The sequence below is a fragment of the Nicotiana tomentosiformis genome, chromosome 5 (assembly GCF_000390325.3).
Source record: "Nicotiana tomentosiformis chromosome 5, ASM39032v3, whole genome shotgun sequence".
NCBI classification, from domain to species: domain Eukaryota; kingdom Viridiplantae; phylum Streptophyta; class Magnoliopsida; order Solanales; family Solanaceae; genus Nicotiana; species Nicotiana tomentosiformis.
In genome coordinates, this window is record NC_090816.1 from 137,812,011 (window position 1) to 137,832,461 (window position 20,451).

Sequence of the window (20,451 nt, forward strand, 5' to 3'; positions counted from 1 at the left end):
ATTGTATCAAATACTTCAATCAACAAAGATGTCAGATCAATTCTCAAAGTAGAGGGCTTATAATTACAGAGATTGAAATGTTCTCAGCAAGTACTAAATTTAAAAAACTATAGTCCAGCTGATAATATATATCAGATACTTCAATTAATAAAGTAAAGCACTTAAACTATCTGAACTAAGACCAAAAGGAAACCAGTTCCCAATATCTCAATAGCACCTTTGTCTGAAGATTCAACGGAGACTTCATATCCGAAATGCAGGAATGATCTGATTAGAAAATCATTCAAAACTTGATTAAAAAAACAGTGTTTATTGAAGAAGCTATAGAGACGATTACCAATAGTACTAGTTTTAGACTCGTTGGAATTAATCTGTTACGGTATTAACATTATACGCAACATAAGCACATGAAGTAATCAACATAATAGGTATTAGTTTGGTAATAGTTGGAGCAACAAACTCGGATTCTACAAGAATATCATTTTTTGGTACTACGAAGAGGGAATTCTCACAAAAATTGGATAGGGGTCAAGGCGTTGTCGGGAGCCAGCCTAACTCAAATGCCCCTGAACCACGCGAAATGGTCGTTTATTACACGGCTCGCGGACTCTACTTGGGGTGTGAGTATGGTATGAACTAATATTACTCTAAACCAAAGGATTACAGATTCAATGGATCCACTACTGATTTGAGTATTAGCAGCAACAATGAAATAAGAAAAAAAAAACTAGCAAAAGAAGGGAGGTTCCACAACTAACAAAACCTATAGTAAAGATAAAAGACAAGACTCATTTTGCATAATCCCTACATACTAGTCTCCTGCTCATTTATATAGTAGACTCCTCCTTATGTGCCCTTCTATGCTGTTGCCTTATCTCTAACGAATGTGCAGCATTGTCCTTCGTAGGGACCACAAAGTTGTCCAAGTATTTTGGTGGACGCACTACCCTGTTGTTGTGTCTCTGCCCAGTCTGTCCTTCAGTGTGATTCATTACATTGTCATCCCCTTCAAGTCGAACCTTGTCCCCAAGGTTCATCTCAGGAAACTTGCGCTGGATAGATGAAGTGTCTTCCCAAGTAGCCTCAGAGGATGGCAATCCCGACCAACTAATTAAACATTGATCAACTTGATGTCCGCCTTTGGAATTACACGATGTTGCAAAATACTCTTGGGATGTAGAGTCTTGGAAGAGGAGTGGTCTAACAAGTCAATTGGGGTGACTTGTTGGGAAGGCTGACCAATGTTTGCGTAGAACAAACACATGAAAGACATTGTGTATCCTTGATGAAGCAGGAATGTCCAATTTATAAGCAACTTCTCCGATTCGTTGGATGATTTGGAATGGACCAAAGTAGCGTCTGCTTAACTTGTTGTAGCGTTGAAGTCAGATGGAGAGTTGACGATATGGTCGCAACCTTATGTACACCTTATCACCTACTGCAAATGAAATATCGCACCTACCTTTGTCAGCTAGGTGCTTCATTCTATCTTGGGCTACTTTGAGATTGTCTTTGAGGAGGGCTAACATCTCATCACGTTGGAGAAAAGATTCCACCACACCTGAATTACTAGAGAAATCAGCAACAAATCGGATAATAGAGGGTGGAGGTCTACCATACACGACCTCGAAAGGAGTCAATTTGGAGATGTTTTAAAAGGAAGTGTTGTACCTAAATTCAGCTCAAGGAAGTAGTTTAGACCAAGCATCAGGGGTATCGGTAGCGAAACAGCGAAGATACATTTCTAAACACTTGTTTAGAGCTTCAGTCTGGCCGTCGGTTTGAGGGTGATACACTGAACTTTTGGCTAATTGAGTACCATGGAGTCTGTTGATTTCTTTCCAAAATTAGATAAGACAATAGGGTCCTTGTCGATGATGATCTTGGAAGGAAACCCATGAAGTCTGATATATTCTTGGATGAAGAATTCAGCAACCTTTTAGGAAGAAAAGGTAGGAGGCAGAGCAACAAAGTGGCCATACTTATACTACTAGAAAAATGTAAATTTCCCAGGAAAATTTCTCACAATTATATTATCAGTGGCGGTTCCCACTGCAATTTAGAAAAACTCAGTGGGAAATGGAAGGGTTTTCTTTTACCTTTTTTTTTAAAATGTTCCCACAGACTATAGGTGGGAATTATTTGGCGCAAAAACGAGTGCAATTTGTTTTCCACTGAATCAGTGGGAATGGAATTTATTTCCCACCGAATCAGTGAGAAATACATTAGAAAAATTACTATATAAAGTTGTTAAACTTTTTTCAATGAAATGGTGGGAATCTAAAGATAAATAATTATTTTAATGTTCCCACAGATGCAGTGAAAAATGGAAGAGTTTTCTTTTACCTTTTTTTAAAACGTTCCCACAGACTATAGGTGAGAATTATTTGGCGCAAAAAAACGTGCAATTTATTTCCCACCGAATCAGTGGGAAATACATTAGAAAAATTACTACATAAAATTATTAAACTCTTCCCAGTAAAACGGTGGGAATCTAAAGATAAAAAATTATTTTAATGTTCCCACAAATATAGTGGGAAATTCAAAATTTAAATTTTGGTCCAAAAAACCCCACGAGGTTAAAAGAATTTCACAAAAAAATGAATTTAATAAGACAATTCCCACAAATATTCCCAGTGAATCAATGGAAATGTCTTTCCTATTATAGTACATCCCTTCTTCTTTCTTTTCATTTTCACTTTCATTCTCTCTCATTCTCTTCTTTGCAAATCCTCCATTCTTGTCCAAGGAGCTTTCACTCCTGTAAAATCAAAGGTAATATCATATTCACTCATGTAAAATCAAAGGTTAGAGGATTATTATTAGATTTTGAACTCGATTTAGCTTTATGAAGCCTGAAAGCTTTTCCTTTCATATAATAGTTGTAACTTTTTTGCAGAATACTTTCAAGCAATCATTGGAGGAGTTCATTGAAAGCCAACCAACCGATGATCAAGCAAAGCCAATCCAACCATCCCAGGAGAGTTATATGGACTTGCGGAATTTCAAATAATCGTTGGAGGAGTTCATTCAATTGGATAAGATTGAATGCTGAATTTTTTATTTGAGTGCTTAGTTGCATTATTGGTTTATTGTATTTCTGTTTTGGTTGGATGTTTATGAAATGGATCAGAACAAATGCAGAATTTTGTATGTGAATATTTAATTGTATTTAGGCTTGTTGTTGGTGGTTGTATTTTTTGTTTGGTAGGTGGTGCAGTATAAAAAGCAGCACAATGCACAAAAATATTTTTCAGACTTCCCACTGAATCCGTGAGAAGGTTCGTCCTTTTAGTTATAGATTTTGCATGATTCCCACTGATATCGGTGGGAAAGTTCATACTTTTGTTTTCATTACATACATTTTTTCCATCACTTCCTTGGTTAATATATTAAAATAATAAAAATTACTAATAATACTTCTCGCGGATTGTTGGTGGAAAATTTTATTATTTTTCCTATTAAATCTTCGCTAGGAAAACTGCGGGAAACTTCCCACTACTTCTCTGGGAAGTTTTTTCCCATCGGGCCTTTTTCGGGTGATCTGTTTCGGTGGGAATGCGGTGTAAAAACTCAATTTTCCCACTAATTTCCCACTGATTTTACTGTGGGAAAATCATGTGTTTCTAGTAGTGTTAGAGAGTCGATCCACAATTACCAGAATCGCAGTACGACCATTCAGTGGTGGAGCTAGAATTTTCATCAAGGGGTGACAAAATATAAATAATTAGATATATCGAAAAATCAAGGGGAGTCAAACGTATAGTAAATATACATAAAATAAAAAAACTTATCTAGCAATATAGTGTAATTTTCCGATGAAGGGGTGTCGCTTGACACCCCTGGGTTCAATGTGGCTCCGCCACTGCGACTATTGGACGAGGGTAAGCCAGTGATAAAGTCCATTGAGATTTCCTCAAAGATTGCCTCTGGGAGGGGAAGAGGTTGAAGCAACCTACTAGCTTCAAAGAAGAATTCTTCATTTGTTGGCAGACTTGGCTTTCCTGAACAAATTTCTTGACATCTACACATGCCTTGCCAATAACAATTGGATGATAATCTGTGGAAGTTGCGAGCAATCCCTGAATGGCCTTCGATTTTTGAAGCATGAAATTCATGAAGCAACAGATGGCGAATATCCTGGTTCGATGGAATTACCAACCTATTGCGATAGAATAAGAGTCCCTCGTGGAAGGAGAAGTAGGGTCATTCTCAGGTTGACGTCGAAACTCCAATAATGTAGGATCCGACATGTTTAAAGTTTGCAACCTATCCAGCAAGGCAAATTCAGTGAAAGCAATGGAGAGAAATTGAGAAGTAGGGATGCGAGAAAGGGCATTAGCAGCAGAATTGCGTTTTCCAGGTCTATAATTAATATCAAAGTCATAGCCAATGAGTTTGCAAAGCCATTGTTGTTTTTCAGGGGTCTGGATTACTTGATTTGTCAGGGACTTAAGAGGTTGTTGATCCGTCAAGATTAAGAATTTGCGACCCAAAAGATATTGATGCCATTTTTGTATAGCCTAAGTGATTGCGAACATTTCACGATAATAGGTGGACGTCGCTTGCATGCGAGGAGAGAGTTTCTGGCTAAAAAATGCAATTTGGCGATGATCTTGAGACAACACTGCTCCTATGCCGGTACCGGAAATATTAGTTTCCACCGAAAAAACCTTTTGAAAGTTCGGCAGACATAACACTGGATAGTGCTCAAAGTATTTTTAAGCGGCATGCTCGACCTCAGTCCACCGAAAAATATTGTTTTTTAGAATATCTGTCAGTGGAGATGCTAATTGGGTATAGCCTTTTACAAAGCGACGATAATAACCAGTAAGACCTAGAAATCCTCGTACCTCTTTGACAGAGGAAGGAGAGATCACTCATTGATGACTTCGATTTTTGAGGGATCAACCTGAAGGCCTTTCGCCGAGATAATATGGCCAAGATAGTCAATAGAGGTTTGTCCGCACTTGGAGTGTTTGACAGCTAAAGTGTGTTGGCAAAGCAGGTTAAACACCAATTCAAGGTGTTGAAGATGAGCAGACCAAGAATTATTGTATTATCAGAATATCGTCAAAGAAGACGAGTTCGAATCGGCGAAGAAATGGCTTAAAATGGAATTCATACTAGCTGAAAGGTAGATGGTGTATTGGACAGACCAACGGGGATAACAATGAATTCATAATTGCCCTTATGTGTGCGAAAGGTTGTTTTCTCAATATCATGGGGATGAACTCTAATTTGATTATACCCAGCCAGTAAGTCCAATTTGGAAAAGAAACAAGCATCGTGTAACTCGTCAAATAGTTCATCAATGATAGGAATTGAAAATCGATCCTTGATAGTGATGGAGTTCAATGCCTGGTAATCAACACAAAAACACCAAGTATCATCCTTCTTGCGAACGAGCAAAACAGGGGATGAGTACAGACTTGAACTTGGCCGAATGATACTTGATTGTAACATTTCAGCAATGAGACGTTCTATTTCTGTTTTCTGGAAAAGAGGGTAACAGTATGGCCTCACATTAATGAGTGTCGACCCTGGTAAGATAGGTATTCGGTGGTCTAGAGGGAGGTAGGGATGCGACTTGAGCAAAGATATCAGAATATGCATCAAGAAGGTTATGAAGGTCAGGTGGTATGTCAGTGGTAGAAGAAGATGTATGCGACACTAGTTGTAATTGGAAGAAACAAGAAATAGAGTTTGTGGATTGGAGCCGGCGAAGTGCCTGCAATTGGACTTATTTCACAACTAGGCCAGCATTGTCGGTCCAAATGACTTGTTGACCTTGGGCCTGGAACTCAAAGACCCGAACGACATAGTCAGTAACTGTGCCGCCCAAATTTGCCAGCCAAATTACACCCAAAACAACATCATCACCTGTGAACTTAATGACAAAGAAGTCCTCTGTAAGAGTGTAGTCTTGAATTGTTAAAGACAAGGCCTTGACGTCTCCCAAACATCTCAAGCGACTTCCATTTCCAACCATAACTGAAGATTTGAATGGATCTTCAATTGGGAGCTTAAGAAATTTGGCTATTCTGGGGTGTATGAAATTGTGAGTGCTACCCCCATCCAAAAGGACTTGAACGGTGTTCCCATGTACAGCACCCGTGAAACGCAATGTGGTCGGAATTTGGCCCCTGAATAAAGCCATGTAGCTAATAGATGCGATAGGGTCATCCTCAAGTGGTTGTGATTCTTCTGTTGGGTCAGCAAAAGGATTATCAAGAGGGTCTACTGCAGGGTCAGAATGTTCTTCGTCGGAGATGAGAAGAAACAATTGTGGTGGTTTGGTGCAACGGTGACCCTTGACCCATTTGCCATCACAATTAAAGCAAAGATTGAGGTCGTGTTTGCGTTGGAGCTCCGCTGGAGATAATTTCTTATAGGGTACACGACCGAGCCCTGGGATCGCGACTGTTGGCGTTGTGGTTGCTGGTGGTGCAGAGGTATTAGGCAGATGAGTAGCTGGTTTGGGGGGAAAAGGGGTAGAGTTTGGGGAAAGAATTAAGCTGGACCTGGGAAGAGATGTGTAAGAGTTGGCATTGGTCCGGAAGGAAGAAGTGGGCCTGGGAGAAGCATTTGGGCTTGAAAGTTTCTGCTCTTGTAGAAAAGCGAGGTTGATAGCCTCATTTAAATCTTTGGGCCTAAAGGAAAGGACTTCATTCTTAATATCTGGTCGGAGCCTAGAGGTGAAACAATGGAGCAGCATATGCGGGACCACATCAGTGGTTTGATTAGCTAAATTCTCGTACCGAGTCAAATAGTCTTTCACCTTCGACGTCATTTGCAGTTTTTCCAATAAACTCTCTGATGCTTCCAATGATTTAGGGCTAAAACGAACAAGCAAGGCTCTGGTAAATTGATCCCAACTATAAATCTGGCGATTTTTGTGCATCCAACGATACCATTCACGAGCTTCCCCTTCCAAATAAAATGGACAAACACTCAGGCGTTGTTCCTCAAAGATGTTATTAAAATCAAAGTATTGATTTGCTTGAAATAACCAACTCTCAGCGTGTCAACCATCGAACTTGGGTATGTCAATCATGTTCGATTTGGTACGGCGAAAAGTGCCGAATGTGTTTTGTGAAAATGGTGGTGGTCCAAGGTTGGAGTTAAATGGCGGAGCAAATTGGGGTAAGATGTGATGACTCAATATGTCATCTTTAATTTTAAACATTCATTTCTGTGTCCTAAGTCCTCGAATAGCACATTTCAGCATTACTCGACTTGCGTGCGCAGTCCTTAATTTTTTTCCGAAAATTTTTTATGTGAAAAATTGATTAAAATGTGAAATAGTGCTTCAAAACTCATTTGAGTGATTTCGATCAACATTTTGAGCAAACGGACCCGGATCAGTATTTTGAAAGTTCTGGTAGGTTCGTATCGTGATATGAGACTTGGACGTATGCCTAGAATTTAATTTGGAGGTCCCTAACTTGAGTTATTGCCATTTATCAAAAAAATGGAAGTTTGAAAGCTTAAAATTTTCAAAGTTTGACCACAAATTGACTTTTATCGATATCGGACTCGAATTGAGATTTCGAGAGGTGGAATAGCTCCATTATAACATTTATGACTTGTTTGCCAAATTTGGTGCCAAACGGAAGTGATTTGACGCGATTCGAACGTCCGGCTGTTAAAATAAAAAAAAATTAAGTTTTATTGAAAATTTCATTTGATTTGGTGTCAGAATCGTAGTTCTAGGTGTTATTCTGGTGTTTTGATCGCGCGAGCGAGTTCATATGAGATTTTAGGACTTATGTGCATATATGGTTTGGAGCCCTAATGGTTCGGGTGAGTTTCGGATAGCCTACAAACTTTTTGAACTTTGGAAAAAATCTGGTTTTTCTGCTGCAACTGTCAAATGGTGTGTGGTGCTTCGCGATCGCGAAGCCACTCACGCGAACGCAAAAAGGGATTTGAGACTGGGGAGGAAATCGTTCTACGCGAACGCGAGACCTCAGTCGCAAATGCGGAACATTTAGAGGTTGCTCTTTGCAAACGCGACCAGGCATACGCGAACACGTAGCGTTAGATAGGCTGGGTAGGGGAGCAGAGGCAACTCTACGCGAACGCGAGCCCAGTCTCACGAACGCGGAGGTGAGGCAGGCTAGACCATCGCGAACGCGAGGACTTGCTTGCAATCGCGTAAGCTAGTTAGGCCATGCTCTTCGCGAACGCGTCAGGATTCACGCGAACGTGATGAACACCTGACGCCAGGATTCGCGAACGCGTCAGGATTCGTCCCATTTTTCATTATCCACGATTTAGAGATCGATTTGGGTGATTTTCAGAGGAGTTTTCACAAATTCGAACTGGGTAAGTATTCATTATCCTATATTGATTATATTTCTTAAATCCGTATTTATATTCATCATTTATTTCGGATTTAGATGGAAGAAATTGGAGTTTTTGTAAAGCTTTCCAAAACAGAAATTTAGGATTAGAAAGATAATCCGATGTCGGAATTCGATAATTAAAGTATTGTTGAACTCGTATCGGAACGAGTGTCCGAATTCCGTGATATTTCATCGGGTTCCGAAAGTGGCCCCACGTTGACTTTTGGTTTACTTTTCCGAAAATGACTTAAATTAAGTCCCTTTCGAATTATGAATAATTTTTAAAACTTAAATTGAACTGTTGGTAAATAATTTGCTAGGTTTGGTTGATTTGGAGAATAATTCGAAAGGAAAAGTTGTGGTCGAGTGATCACTTGAAATTACAAAATATGTAAGTAACGTGGTTAACCTCGACTTGAGGGAATAGAACCCTGAAATTATTTGTTATGTGAATTCCACGTGTAACGATGTATAGGTAAGGTGACGAGTGCCTATACGTTGTCAAGTTGATTGTTTGCACATTTATCTAGAAATCATAAATTATTTTCTTTATCATTAGTTAATTATTATATTAATTGTTTCTCTCATAGTCCTTGCCAAATATTAAGTCTTGAATCCATGCTATAATTGCTACATGCTTATTTGACTTATGTGTCTTAATTGCTACGTGACATTTAGCATATTAAATATTAAATTGCCTATTTTCTCCCTGATTTCCATAATTAATTGTTACTTGTCATTACTTGTTTCTTAAATAAATTATAATTATTGTATGCTTTGTTGCCTAATAATTTCTTATTGAATGTGATATTTATTGAAGTATTTTTATTACATTTAAGAGTTGTTAAATTATATTGTTGGAGCGGGTTGCACGCCGCAACGAAAATAAAAATGAATATATTGGGGGATCGGGTTGCATGCCACAACAGATTATATTTTAAGTTTATATTATTGGAGCGGGTTGCACGCCACAACGGAATTTAATTGAAGGATTATATTGGGGGAACGGGTTGCACGCCGCAACAGAATGAGAAAAGAAATAATTGGTTGTGACTACTGAAATAATTTTAATTATTGGTATGATTTATCTGTCTTATTATTATTGTAAGCGACCTGCCTTAGCCTCATCACTACTTCGTCGAGGTTAGGCTCGACACTTACAGAGTACATGGGATCGGTTGTACTCATACTACACTCTGCACTTCTTGTGCATATACCGGAGTTGGTCCCAGTGGCGTACTGTAGATTTTGCTCGGAATCAGCTATCAGAGGAGATTTGAGGTATAGATACACGACGTTCGCAGCTCTAAAGCCTCATTCTACTTTATTTTAGATGTGTGCTTTCTTTTAGACAATTTTATTTTTATTCAGACCTTTGTTTCTATTATTCTAGAAGCTTGTGCACTTGTGACTCCAATTCTGGGATGGTATTTAAACATCACATTTATTTTGGTTTGTTCATTTAAATTCAAATATTATTCCAGTTGTTGGTATACTTTACTATTTAATTAAGATGAATTGTAAAACAATTGGTTAAAATTATTCTAACGTTGGCTTGCCTAGCAAGTAAAATGTTAGGCGTCACCACGACCCCGAAGGTGGAAATTTCGGGTCGTGACATAAGACGGCAGCTGATAATATGGTTGTGTGGGAGAGAGTGGTTATGGCGACAATGAAAGAAGAAAAAACTAGCAGAAGGAGGGAGGTTCCAGAAATAACAAAACCTATAGTAAAGATAAAAGACAAGACTCATTTTGCATAATCCCTACATACTAGTCTCCTGCTCATTTATATAGTAGACTCCTCCTTATGTGCCCTTCTATGTTGTTGCCTTATCTCTAACAGAATGTGCAGCATTGTCCTTGGCAGGGACCACAAAGTTGTCCAGGTATTTTGATGGACACACTACCATGTTGTTGTGCCTCTGTCCAGTCTATCCTTCAGTGGGATTCATTACATTGCCATCCCCTTGAAGTCGAACCTTGTCCCCAAGGTTCATCTCATGAAACTTGCGTTGGATAGATGAAGTGTCTTCCCAAGTAGCCTCAGAGGATGGCAGTCCCGACCAACTAATAAAGCATTGATCAACCTGATGGCCGCCTTTGGAGATTACACGATGTTGCAAAACACTCTTGGGATGCAGAGTCTTGGAAGAGGAGTAGTCTAACAAGTCAATTGGGGTGACTTGTTGGGAAGGCTGACCAATGTTTGCGTAGAACAGACACATGAAAGACGTTGTGTATCCTTGATGAAGCAGGAAGGTCCAATTTATAAGCAACTTCTCCGATTCGTTGGATGATTTGGAATGGACCAAAGTAGTGTCTGCTTAACTTGTTGTAGCGTTGAAGTCAGATGGAGAGTTGACGATATGGTCGCAACCTTATGTACACCTTATCACCTACTGCAAATGAAATGTCGTGCCTACCTTTTTCACCTAGGAGCTTCATTCTATCTTGGGCTACTTTGAGATTGTCTTTGAGGAGGGCTAACATCTCATCACGTTGGCGAAAAGATTCCACCACACCTGGATTACTAGATAAATCAGCAACAAATCGGATAAAAGAGGGTGGAGGTCTACCATACACGACCTCAAAAGGAGTCAATTTGGAGCTGTTTTGAAAGGAAGTGTTGTACCAAAATTCAGCTCAAGGAAGTAGTTTAGACCAAGCATCAGGGGTATCGGTAGAGAAGCAGAGAATATACATTTCTAAACACTTGTTTAGAGCTTCAGTTTGGACGTCGGTTTAAGGGTGATACGCTGAACTTTTGGCTAATTGAGTACCATGGAGTCTGTTGATTTCTTTCCAAAAATGAGATAAGAAAATAGGGTCGCTGTCGATGATGATCTTGGAAGGAAACCCATGAAGTCTGATAAATTCTTGGACGAAGAATTCAACAACCTTTTGGGAAGAAAAGGTAGGAGGCAGAGCAATAAAGTGGCCATACTTAGAGAGTCGATCCACAATTAGCAGAATCGCAGTACGACCATTCAGTGGCGGAGTCAGAATTTTCATCAAAGGATGACAAAATATAAATAATTAGACATATCGAAAAATCAAGGGGACTCGACGTATAGAAAATATACATAAAATATAAAAAAAACTTATCTAGCAATATAGTGTAATTTTCCGACGAAGGGGGTGTCGCTTGACACCCCTGGGTTCAATGTGGCTCCGCCACTGCGACCATTGGACGAGGGTAAGCCAGTGATAAAGTCCATTGAGATTTCCTCAAAGATTTCCTCTCGGAGGGGAAGAGGATAAAGCAACCTGCTAGCTTCAAAGAAGAATACTTCATTTGTTGACAGACTTGGCATTCCTGAACAAATTTCTTGACATCTACGCATGCCTTGCCAATAACAATTGGATGATAATCTATGGAAGGTGCGAGCAATCCCTGAATGGCCTTCGATTTTTGAAGCATGAAATTCATGAAGCAACAGATGGCGAATATCCTGGTTCGATGGAATTACCAACCTATTGCGATAGAATAAGAGTCCCTCGTGGAAAGAGAATTAGGGTCATTCTCAGGTTGACGCCGAAACTCCAATAATGTAGGATCAGACATGTTCAAAGTTTGCAACCTATCCAGCAAGGCAAATTCAGTGAATGCAATGGAGAGAAATTGAAAAGTAGGGATGCGGGAAAGGGCATCAGCCGCAGAATTGAGTTTTCCAGGTTTATAACTAATATCAAAGTCATAGCCAATGATTTTGCAAAGCCATTGTTGTTGTTCAGGGGTCTGGATTACTTGATGTTTGAGGGACTTAACAGGTTGATCCGTCAAGATTAAGAATTTGCGACCCAAAAAAAGATTAAGAATTTGCGACCCAAAAGATATTGACGCCATTTTTGTATAGCCTGAGTGATTGCGAACATTTCACGATGATAGGTGGACGCCGCTTGCATGCGAGGAGAGAGTTTCTGGCTAAAAAATGCAACTGGACGATGATCTTGAGACAACACTGCTCCTATGCCGGTACTGGAAGCATTAGTTTCCACCGAAAAAAACTTTTGAAAGTTCGGCAAACATAACACTGGAAGTAATAAACATAATAGGTATTAGTTTGGTAATAGTTGGAGCAACAAACTCGGATTCTACAAGAATATCATTTTTTGGTACTACGAAGAGAGAATTCTCACAAAAATTGGATAGGGGTCAAGGCGTTGTCGGGAGCCAGCCTGACTCAAATGCCCTCGAACCACGCGAAATGGTAGTTTATTACACGGCTCACTGACTCTACTTGGGGTGTGAGTATGGTATGAACTAATATTACTCTGAACCAAAGGATTACAGATTCAATGGATCTACTGCTGATTTGAGTATTAGCAGCAACAATGAAAGAAGAAGAAAAAAACTAGCAGAAGGAGGGAGGTTCCCGAACTAACAAAACCTATAGTAAAGATAAAAGACAAGACTCATTTTGCATAATCCCTACATACTAGTCTCCTGCTCATTTATATAGTAGACTCCTCCTTATGTGCCCTTCTCTAGTATTGCCTCATCTCTAACGGAATATGCAGTATTGTCCTTGGTAGGGACCACAAAGTTGTCCAGGTATTTTGGTGGACGCACTACCCTGTTGATGTGCCTCTGCCCCGTCTGTCCTTCAGTGTGATTCATTACACTGGATTAATTGTTCGTCGGCGGTCCCGCGCATCCCTACTATACAAAGCAGCCGTCCCAACTCACTTAAGGATGATATTTACTTGCTAAAACTTCTAAAGAGGCACAGTCCTCAAGTAATAATATCTAAACAAATTCACCCATACATAGTTAAACACTCTTTCAACATGAAAATGAATGACCAAGAAAATGTCATAACTTGAATTACCTTGACTATCAAAACATGTACATACAAGCACCAACAGCAAAAACGAGTTATTATCGGGGACAGCTGCAATTGCTCTTACCAGAAAAAAAAGAAAGGTAAGTCTTACAGTTGCTAAAAGTGAACCCACTAATACTGACGAAAAGGGGCGGATTTAGGGGGGCGGAAGGGTGTTCACCCGAACCCCCTTCGCCAAAAAATTACATTATATATGTAAGGCAAAATCTATTTTTTACCTCTATATATTATGTTTTGAATCCCCTTGACACAACCCAAAAGTAAAACTTAGTGGTCAACGGGATTCAAAAACTTTATGAGGTCATTGGTTCTATTCCCACTAGCTACAAACTTTTTAACTTTTTTCCTTTGTTGACCCCCCTTGACGGTAATCCTGCCTCCGCCACTGCTGACGAACATTATTGCACAACAAATATGGCTAATTTCTCTACCATGTCTCACTTAACAAAAGTTTTAACATATCCTGCCACAAATCCTTTAAAATACGATAGCACTTAAGCCCAACTCACAACTCTAATCAGCAAACATTAAATTAATTGATTCAGAGTATTAATTATCAATCCAGCTAGGATGTTGTTCCACTAAAACTACTAGGGAAGAATAGGCAGTGCATTAATTCTAGCAATTAGTATATAAGATTAGACAAAGAATAATAGGTAAACGAGTAGGGGGTTTAACCACTTAAACTTAAAAAAGAGAGTGCCACATCATACAAAAGCAAATACTAAGTAAGTAACTTTGGAGAGATCAAGCTTTCCGTAAAAGCAAATCCCTTCTGACCACGAGCTCGAGGCCATAATACAGATGGTTCTCTGGATGTCCTAAATACATTAGTCCCACCTTGATAGTGTATGCACCAGAATAACAACTCACCATCTACAAACCTATACTTCGGAACAACTACATAAATCTCGGAATCTCTTATAGTAAATAATGCATTCCAAGATTCCTTGACGTGATAGTCTTTCTTTACCCATAACTTAAAAGTGCCCTCCTCCCGATGAGACTCATAAGTAGAATAAGCACAAAGCATTCCTTCCAATACTGAAACGCCAACATTGATGTCGCTCAGCAAGCATATTTCCTCAGGTAATGGTATTTCTCCATACACTTCATTTGAAATACCAAATGAAACCACAAAATAATTTCCTTGTGTTTTTCCAATCCAATGAAATGCCTGGTGTACAAATGCTAAAGAATGCATACCAGACAACACATTGTGACTGCCACAAGGATGTTTATCAATTTCTCTCCGGAGACCACTTTTCAGCGCGAGAATTTCACTAGGCCATTGGAAACCATCATTATATATGATATCGTGAATAATAAGGATCTTATAGTCGCCACTAGTTGAGTCATAACCAGTGTTTAGAAAAGCGACGCGACGCGACTTAGTGTCGCTTCTAGCTGCCTGAGGCGACTCGACCGAGGGAAGCGCACGCTTCAACGGAGGAAGCGACGAAGCGATCGCTTTCGTTAAAAAAGCGCAGAGGGCCCTTTTTTTTAAAAAAAAAACTTTGGGTTTGTTTTTCTATTATACAAAACAGACCCTAAATTGACAAAAATTGGCCATTTCTTCTTCTCTCTTCTTCGATCGAGGTCGACCAAAGCTTAGGGTTCAACTTCATTGACATTGCTGACCAGTCCAGGTAATTTTCTTCTTCTCTTATTTTTCTTTCTTCTTTCTTTCTTCTTCTTGTCCCGTCAGATTCTGCTTTTTTTTCTTTCTTTTTCCTTCTTTCTTCCTTCTTCTTCTTCGTTTATCTCTGAGACTCTGACAGTCCAGTTTGCACTGTTCAGACTTCAGCGTCTTCTTCTTCCTTTTATCTCTAACCCATTTTGTTTTTTCCCCCCTTTTATTCTTCTTATTTATTACTTTTAATGTGTATTTTAGTTTATAAAATTAATTATTATTTATATATGTTATATTTTTCAGTTTATTTGATTTTTTTAATGTATATTTCAGCATATAAAATTAATTATTATTTATATATGTTATATTTTTCAGTTTATTTGATTTTTTAATGTATATTTCAGTATATAATATTAATTATTATTTATATATGTTATATTTTCAGTTTATTTGATTAATTTTATATGTATTTCATTTTAGAAAATTAATTATTATATATATATGTTATATTTTAGTTTATTTGATTTTTTAATGTATATTTCAGTATATAAAGTTAATTATTATTTATATATGTTATATTTTTCAGTTTATTTGATTAATTTTATATGTATTTCACTTTAGAAAATTAATTATTATATATATATATATGTTATATTTTAGTTTATTTGATTTTTTTAATGTATATTTCAGTATATAAAATTAATTATTATTTATATATGTTATATTTTTCAGTTTATTTGATTTTCTTAATGTATTTTTCAGTATATAAAATTAATTATTATATATATGTTATGTTTTCAGTTTATTTGATTAATTTTATATGTATTTCATTTTAGAAAATTATATATGTTATATTTTAGTTTATTTGATTTTTTTAATGTGTATTTCGGTTTATAAAATTAATTATTATATATATTATATGTATTTTCAGTTTATTTGATTATGTATTTTCTTATATCTTAATAGGGATTTCAAAATGTCTCAAAGATCGAAAGATAAAGACCCGGCTTGGCGATATGGCGATAGAGTTAATGAGAAGAATACAAATATTGTATGCAAGTTTTGTAACAAGATTACAACGGGTGGAATTTATCGCTTTAAATTCCATCTTATTGGTGGCGATAGAAACGTCACAAGTTGTCCGAAATGTCCACCGGAGGTGAGGGATGAAATAAAGAATTTTGTTGAGAAGAAGAAGGAGCAAAAAAATCAAATGAGTTATCAACCATTGGTGACCAATCTTGATGATGATGGTTATGATGATATTGAAGAATTGTCACTTCCAACAAAACGGGGAAGAGATGCAATCTCTTCCAGCCATGGATCGACGGGTACGAGTAGGACTAAAGGTCCTATAGATTGCTATTTCCCAAAGAAGCCGGAAGGAAAGAGCGGTGGAAAAGATGTACAAAAAATTGCTAAGGACATTTTGAGGGATCGTGCAGTTAGAGCTTTTGCACGATGGGTCTATGATGTTGGGCTCCCCTTAATTGTGTCAACTATACTGACACTTTTGGAGACTTTATTGAGGCCGTTGGTCAATACGGACCTGGAATGAAGCCTCCCACTTATCATGAAATCAGAGGTCCTTATCTAAATAAGGAAGTGGAGAAGACTAATAAAATTGTGGAGGAACATAAAGTTGCGTGGAACAAGTATGGCTGCTCCATTATGATGGATAAGTGCACGGCAAGAACTGGGAAAATGATCCACTGACCACATCAAAATGTTCACCTTGTTTCAGAACACCATTGAAAAGATTGGCCCAAGCAAAGTTGTTCAAGTGGTCACTGATAATGCGAGTGAAAATGTGAAAGCGGGTGGCATGGTGGAAGGAGCGTACAAGAATGTCTATTGGACTCCATGTGCGGCTCATTGTATCAACTTAATCTTCGGGGACATTTTCAAGGAAAAACCCTTCTCTACAGTTTTTGGCCAGGGCGTTAGGGTACATTCTTATATTTCTCAGCGGCCCTTGTTATTGAATATGATGAGAAGATTCACCGGACAAAAAAATTTGGTGAAACCGGGCAAGACAAGGTTCGCCACTGCTTTCTTGACTTTACATAGTATCCACTTACAAAAATCCAATTTGAGAAAGTTGTTCACTTCAGAGGAATGGAGCAAGAGTAAATTTGCAAAGTGCAGGGAAAGATGTTGCACGCATTATTCTTTCTTATTCTTTTTGGAATAATGTCCTTCATGCTCTTAAAATTGGTGGCCCTTTGGTTAAAGTACTCCGTTTGGTGGATGGGGAGCAAAAACCACCAATGGGCTACCTCTATGAAGCTATGGATAGGGCCAAGGAAGCTATTCAAGCATCATTCACTGATGAGCAGAAATATGCAAAGGTCTTTCAGATCATTGATGCAAGATGGAGTGAGCAACTTCATACACCTTTGCATGCAGCTGGACTTATTCTGAACCTGTCACTCTTTTATGATCAGCATGAGAATAATTCATTGGCTAGAGAAGTGTGGACAGGATTCCATGAGGTTGTTATCAAGTTGACCCCAGATGAAGACATGCAAGAAAAGATAGTAGATCAGCTTGCTATTTACAAGGCAGCTGAGGGACTTTTTAAGCTCCGACTTGCTATTAAACAAAGAAAGACGAAATCGCCAGGTGACCAAGTGCTTCTATATTTTATAGCTCTAACTTTAATGTATTTTTTATACTTATTAACTCTTGAATTTTTTTTTTTCACTTCTATAGTTGAGTGGTGGGACCAATATGGTGTAGAGACTCCGGATTTACAGACTTTCGCCATCAGAGTTCTAAGTTTAACTTGTAGCTCATCCGGGTGTGAAAGGAACTGGAGCGTTTTTGAACACGTGAGAAATAAAAAGAATTATTTCGTGTTTTGAGATAAAGTAAATTATATCTCAATTGTCCCAACTCCTACTAATTAGTTGACACATCTTGTTTGCAGATTCATACAAAGAAGAGGAATCGACTAACCTTGAAGCGCCTCCATAATCTAGTGTTCATAAAATACAATAGAGCATTGAGGCGTCGCTACAACCACCGCAATCTAATTGATCCAATTCTTTTGGACAATATTGATGAGGCTAATGAGTGGCTAACCGGAGTCCCCGAAAATTGTGAAGATGAAGAAGTATTTGAAGGCGATTCTAATTTCACTTGGGGTGATGTTGCGGTTGCTAGTGGAGTTGGGGAGAATCCTTATGGTTTAAGGGGGAATACTTCAAGTTCAAGCTCGATTAGGAAGGGAAAAAGTGTGGCTACTACAAGTCGATCCCTATCCCTAATTGATGAAGATGAAAGTGATCATGAAGAGGAATAGGAGGGGGAGGAGGAAGATGATGAGCAATATGAAGATAATAGAGGAATTCAAGATTTTGACAATCTTGAAGAAGAACAAGAAGAGTAGAAGAATAAGAGGTTTATTCTAGTAATTTAGTAGCTTTGATTTTGACAATTTGAACTTTTTGATTATTTATAATTTTATATTGTGTCTTTGCAAGGTTTACATTATGTTTTTTAAGAATTGTGCTTCACTTTAATAAAGCGTGCGCTTCGCTTTTGAAGCGAGGCGAGCCCTTGTCGCTTTTTTGCGCTTCTCGCGCTTAAAAACACTGGTCATTAACCCAATCCCAAATAGGAATCTCCCTTCAAAGGAAATTCTGGATTAGGAAGTACAATTGATTCTCTTGTGGAGGGGTTCCATAGCAAGAGTATGGGCGTTGCATCAAAAATATTATCAACCGTGATAATAGCCAAGCCATTGTAAAAATAATTGATTTCGCAGTACCTTGGTCTAGAGTTTGAAGGGCAATCAAGTTTCTGTACATCCTCAACCAGTTGAACCGAGGATAAAGGACAACAATACATGGAAAATATACAATCCTTAGGGCACTTTTGGCAAATAAGAAACTTTTGGGAATTTTGATCATTCTTGGCATGATTGAGATGCTTCACGTTAAAGTAAGGCTTGGAGATCAATGTATTCCAAAATTTTGAAACACATTCGAAACGAAGAAGAGACCGCACAGTTAACCTGCTGAGGATGTCCCCAAGTATTTCCTCTGGGAAGTGAACTGCCGTGACCTAGATTAGAACAACCAGACAATTTTTTAAAAGTACTCCAATATTAGACATTTCAACCATGAGTTTAGAAAAGATAAACCTGAAACATGTTTGATTTCTTCTATCTAAATTTTACAAAGAAATAGTAACAAAATTGAAACTTTCAGTATTTCCGACACGTTTGATGCATTGGTTATACTTTTCTAGTGTGACTTTAACATTATTAACAGTAATTTAAGTAAAATTAAACACGGAATTATACACCTTTTAGCCATAGAAAAAAACAAAAAGTGTGTTCAACAAAAGAACTCACCTCATCAACAACCTCCATCTGCTTTGATGGCTTCACCAACTCTTTGATTTCTTCCTCTGTTTGTGATTTGCCTTTCGTGTCAGTTTGGAGCTTTGATTTGAATGGTAGGTATTTTTTTATAATTAGAGATGGGCCGGGTCGGGTCCTCAATATTGGAGTACAAATTTTGTCACTTCTTTTAATCTTTTGTAAATTAATGCTACTTTTATATTTTTGAAGATCTTTTACCTTTATTATTTTATTTTATCCTAAATTACACTTTCTTGTAAGAAAGAATCTGACCACAAGATTATAGGAACGATTTTAGGATTTTATTTTTTTTATTTTTTTGTAAATAAGCAATTTTATTACCAACTAAGAGAATACAACTCAAGAAAAAAAAGAAAATGGCAAATTGGACTCAAGGCCGGCTGGAGGGTAAGGCTGCTCAAGTCATTGCCTTGGGCCCCAAATTTTAGAGGCCCCCAAAAATATTATACTATATTATTATGTATTATATATCTTATGCGATAGTCCAAATTTTAATATTTATTTATTTGGTTAAGAATGTACAAATGAGTGAGTAAAGAGCGATAAATCTCCGTCTTGTTAGTAGCATATTTATTTTCCTCTTCCGTTCTAATTTTTCCTCCTTTCTTTCACATGACTTTGAAATTTTTTTTTCCAATTTCAAACTCTGTTTCTTTGATTTAGCTACTTTCTCATATTTAATTGACTCATTGATTAGAACAGAAGTTCTTTGTGTCTAAGTGTTACATGAATTTTGTGAAATAGACCTCTTAATGCAATTTGGCTTTAGGCCACCAACTTTATTGAGCCGCTCCTGATTGGACTACCCCAGGTTTGCACTCCGACTCTACTCAGTTAACCATGTCAAATAGCCTAAAATCCTTATAAGATGATGATCATCTTGATAATTCCTGTAGGTTGTCTTCTTTTGCTACGAAACACCACCAAATTCCTTTCTTGCCAATTGCAATACACAATTGCTGCCAAAGTTATTCTGTATATGGTGGTTGTTGCACTCTTCCCTCTGTGATTACTTTCAAGCCATTGCATTTTCTCGGTCCACTCCATAACATTCATTGATATACCTTGCCATTCCAATAGCTTCCCCTAAATAAAAGTAGATACAACACATGTAAAGAATAGATGTTCAATACTTTCCAATGTTGCCTGACACAAAGAACATGTCTAATCCGCCACCATTCCCCAGTGAGCTAGACGATCCTTTGTATATAACCTTCCATAAGCC

General features: G+C 37.9%; 2 protein-coding genes across 7 annotated transcripts; one reads left to right on the plus strand and one right to left on the minus strand.

The window, feature by feature from the left end:
* LOC104117955 (F-box only protein 8-like) lies at window positions 1–19,350 on the minus strand. Of its 5 annotated transcripts, XR_011408058.1 has the most exons (4): window positions 19,197–19,350; window positions 18,609–18,904; window positions 1,672–2,761; window positions 628–1,561 (listed from the first exon to the last, which is right to left on the minus strand). XR_011408058.1 is itself a non-coding variant. In XM_018778195.3 (3 exons), exons 1-3 carry the CDS (start codon window positions 19,212–19,214, stop codon window positions 162–164), a joined length of 420 nt encoding a protein of 139 aa, XP_018633711.1. In that variant the 5' UTR covers window positions 19,215–19,349; the 3' UTR covers window positions 1–161. The 5 variants fall into 5 exon arrangements, 2 of the variants coding, with proteins under 2 accessions (XP_018633711.1, XP_018633710.2); XM_018778195.3 differs by lacking the exons at window positions 628–1,561; window positions 1,672–2,761 and adding an exon at window positions 1–267 and having other exon boundaries at window positions 19,197–19,349; XM_018778194.3 differs by having other exon boundaries at window positions 628–2,761.
* LOC104109907 (uncharacterized) lies at window positions 16,549–18,326 on the plus strand. Of its 2 annotated transcripts, XM_009619291.4 has the most exons (3): window positions 16,549–17,458; window positions 17,549–17,667; window positions 17,766–18,326. In XM_009619291.4, the coding sequence occupies exons 1-3, from the start codon at window positions 17,104–17,106 to the stop codon at window positions 18,138–18,140; spliced, it is 849 nt and encodes a 282-aa protein (XP_009617586.2). In that variant the 5' UTR covers window positions 16,549–17,103; the 3' UTR covers window positions 18,141–18,326. The 2 variants fall into 2 exon arrangements, with proteins under 2 accessions (XP_009617586.2, XP_018631021.2); XM_018775505.3 differs by having other exon boundaries at window positions 16,549–17,667.
* Window positions 19,351–20,451: the final 1,101 nt, after the last annotated feature.